Source organism: Somniosus microcephalus, chromosome 11, assembly GCF_052327205.1.
Source record: "Somniosus microcephalus isolate GS21.2 chromosome 11, FLI_Smic_1.0, whole genome shotgun sequence".
Classification (NCBI taxonomy): domain Eukaryota; kingdom Metazoa; phylum Chordata; class Chondrichthyes; order Squaliformes; family Somniosidae; genus Somniosus; species Somniosus microcephalus.
In genome coordinates this window covers 237407703-237410820 of record NC_140997.1, presented here as the reverse complement: position 1 = coordinate 237410820, position 3118 = coordinate 237407703, and the positions used below count along the sequence as shown (strand labels likewise).

Genomic DNA, 3118 nt, shown 5'->3' with positions numbered 1-3118 from the left:
CCACATAGCCCTGCAAGTTTATTTCCCTCAAGTGCCTATCCAGTCTCCCCTTGAAAACATTGAGTGTCTCCGCTTCCACCACTTCCGTCGGCAGCGAGTTCCAGGTCCTCGTCACTCACTGCGTAAAAAAGTTGTTCCTCACATCCCCCCTGTATCTCTTGCCCAAAACCTTAAATCTGTGTCCCCTAGTCCTTGTACCATCAACTAGTGGGAACAGCCTTTCACCGTCTAGCCTATCCAAACCCGTCATAATCTTGTACACCTCTATCAAATCACCCCTCAACCTCCTTTGCTCTAATGAAAACAAATCCAGCTTCTCCAACCTGCCCTTGTAGCCAAGATCCCCCATCCCCGGAACCATTCTGGTAAATCTGCTCCACACCCTCTCAAGGGCCTTCACATCCTTCCTAAAGTGTGGTGACCAGAACTGGACGCAATATTCCAGTTGTGGCCTAACCAGCGCTTTATAAAGGTTCAGCATAACTTCTCTACTTTTGTACTCAATACCTCTATTTATGAAGCCCAAGATCCCATATGCTTTGCTAACCACTCTCTCAATATGTCCCGCCACCTTCAGGGACCTATGCACATTAACTCCCAGGTCCCTCTGTCCCTGCACGCTCTTTAAAACTGTGCCATTAAGTGTATATTGCCTCTCCCTGTTCCTTCTGCCAAAATGCATCACCTCACACTTCTCTGTATTAAATTCCATCTGCCACTTGTCTGCCCATTCTGCTAGCCTTTCTATGTCCTGTTGCAGTCAATTGGTATCATCCTCACTGTTTGCCACACCCCCAAGTTTGGTGTCATCGGCAAATTTAGAAACATCACACATGTCACTCACATGTACAAAGAGCATTCAAGGTGATTGGCAGAAGAACCAAGGGCGACACGAGGAAAAACTTTATTACGTAGCGAGTGGTTAGGATCTGGAATGCACCGCCTGAAAGGGTGGCGGAGGCAGACTCAATCACCGCTTTCAAAAGGCAATTGGATAAGTACCTGAAGGAAAAAATTTGCAGGGCTACGGGGAAAGGGCGGGAGAGTGGGACTAGCTGAAGTGCTCTTGCAGAGAGCCGGCATGGGCTCGATGGGCCGAATGGCCTTCTTCTCTGCTGTAACCATTCTATGATTCTATGACCTGCTCGTTCTCCAGTTAGGGTTTGGCCCATGGGCTTTGAGACAATTGATTTTTATATACATATCAGTACAATGGAACAAAGTGTTAAACAATTATTGCACCTCTAGTCTTTACAGATGGTATGGTATTTTTTGCTGAAAGTCTCTTAGAAAGGGACGCCGTGGAGTCATTCTCTGATCGCTTCGGTCAGGCAGCGGTCAGTGGCATCACTGCACTCCAACTTTAACTTGCGAGTCTTTCTGGGGTCGACCCATGAGTTGTGTATGATCGTCCCACTGGGGGCCGGATCCACCTGCAGGACTGACACCGCCCGCTTCTTCATTTTGGTCTTCAGAACTTTCCGAAGTTTCTGTCTGGTGAAGGCGTAGAGGAGCGGGTGAAAGATGGTGGTGCCATACGCCATGGCCAGGAAGCAGACCCTGAGCTTCACCAGCCAGTCACTTGGTCCCAGGCATAAAATGAGAAGGTTGATGATGGAAATCGGTGCCCAGCACATGATGAAAGTCGAGATGATTATCAGGGACATCCTGAAGACTCGTTTCTGCCGTTCCCGTCTGTCGCGGTGCCGCCTCACAGCGCGACGGAGCGCGATGATGACCGAAACCGAGGCTTGAACTCCCAACGATGGAGGATTCTGACTGACCGGTGCTGAGGTCAGCCTCTTGGTCTCGTACTGGCTGCTGAGGGAGCTCGCCGATTTCTTCTTCTTCTTCTTCTTGTTTGTGTTTTTGCGCTTTGGATTCCGTGTGAAGTGCGACCCGATGCGGATGTTGAGGGCTTGGAGTATCCTGGAGTAGGTGACCAGCATGACTGCCACCGCCACGAAGAAGGAAGGGATCTGGATGAAGAGGTGATAGTACATGCCCAGCTCCTTGTGGTACTCGTTGGCGCTGACACACAGCAGTGTTCGGTTCTGCCAGGCGGTACTGTGCAGCGGGTCGCCGAAGAACTCCACCTCAATGAAGGGGATGAAGAATACCATCAGTGACACGAGCCAGACGGCGGTCAGCAGCAGGATGGTGCGGCTGGGCGTGAGGACCCTGTTGGCCGGTCTGACGGAGATGTCGTACCTGTCCAGGCTGATCACCAGGACATTGACGGCGGTGGCGATGCTGGTGAAGGTGACGCAGGCTTCGTGGAAGCAACATATCAGAGCAACGTTGCTCTCCAGAGGAATGAGGACAATGACGATGGTGAAGGGGACACACACGAGGCAGATGATGATGTCCAGGACGTGAAGGTTCATGGTGACGATATTGCTGACCGAATCCACCAGGTTGGACTGCATGCAGTACAGGATGAGCACGGTGAGGTTACTGCTGAATCCCAGGACAATCTCCAGCATTAGAAAGCTGGTCAAGGAGATCTGGAAGCTGACCGGGTACGAGACGTACCACCCCTCGTTCAGAGTGGACCCATCCGTGGTCTCCAGCACAGCTTCGTAATTGTCCAATTCCATGGTTGCGTCCATCCTGGAATATCAGCATAGTCCCAGAAACGGCAATGGTTGTTGCTTCACCTGAAACAGATGGGAAGCAGAGATAACTTCAACAAACAACCACCCAACTCCGTCTTTAACCCCTTTCATTTCAGTAATTCCCTCGCCCCTCGCTCCCCAAGGCACTGGGGGTGAAATTGGACAGGGAGGGGCGGGCACACAATGCAGGCGGTATTGAATCCTTTGCCCGTTACACTCTCTGCCCGATGCTCCGTTCTGTCAACTTCAATACAACTGAATTTCAGGCGTGTGGTTTACCGGGTGGAAGATGCCGTTCTGCCTGTTTTGTGCCCCTCCCCTGCCCCCGCCCCGCCCCGCCCGTGTCCAGTTTCACCCCCGCTGACACTCGAGGGGGCAAATTCCGCGGGAGGCAGCTCAGTGCCTCACACAACAACAACAACTTGTATTTATATAGCACCTTTAACTTCGTAAAACGTCCCAAGGCCCACAGGAGTGTCATAAAACAAAATTTGACACCG

General features: G+C 51.4%; 1 protein-coding gene across 1 annotated transcript; it reads right to left on the bottom strand.

Annotated features, from left to right (window-relative positions):
* Positions 1-1123: 1123 nt before the first annotated feature.
* LOC147111361 (G protein-coupled receptor 22-like) lies at positions 1124-2655 on the bottom strand. Its single transcript, XM_086002301.1, has one exon. The coding sequence runs from the start codon at positions 2610-2612 to the stop codon at positions 1308-1310; it is 1305 nt and encodes a 434-aa protein (XP_085858427.1). The 5' UTR covers positions 2613-2655; the 3' UTR covers positions 1124-1307.
* Positions 2656-3118: the final 463 nt, after the last annotated feature.

Coding starts and splice junctions, on each gene's coding strand:
- LOC147111361 (XM_086002301.1), bottom strand. CDS start 2,612: ATGGACGCAACCATGGAATTGGACAATTACGAAGCTGTGCTGGAGACC.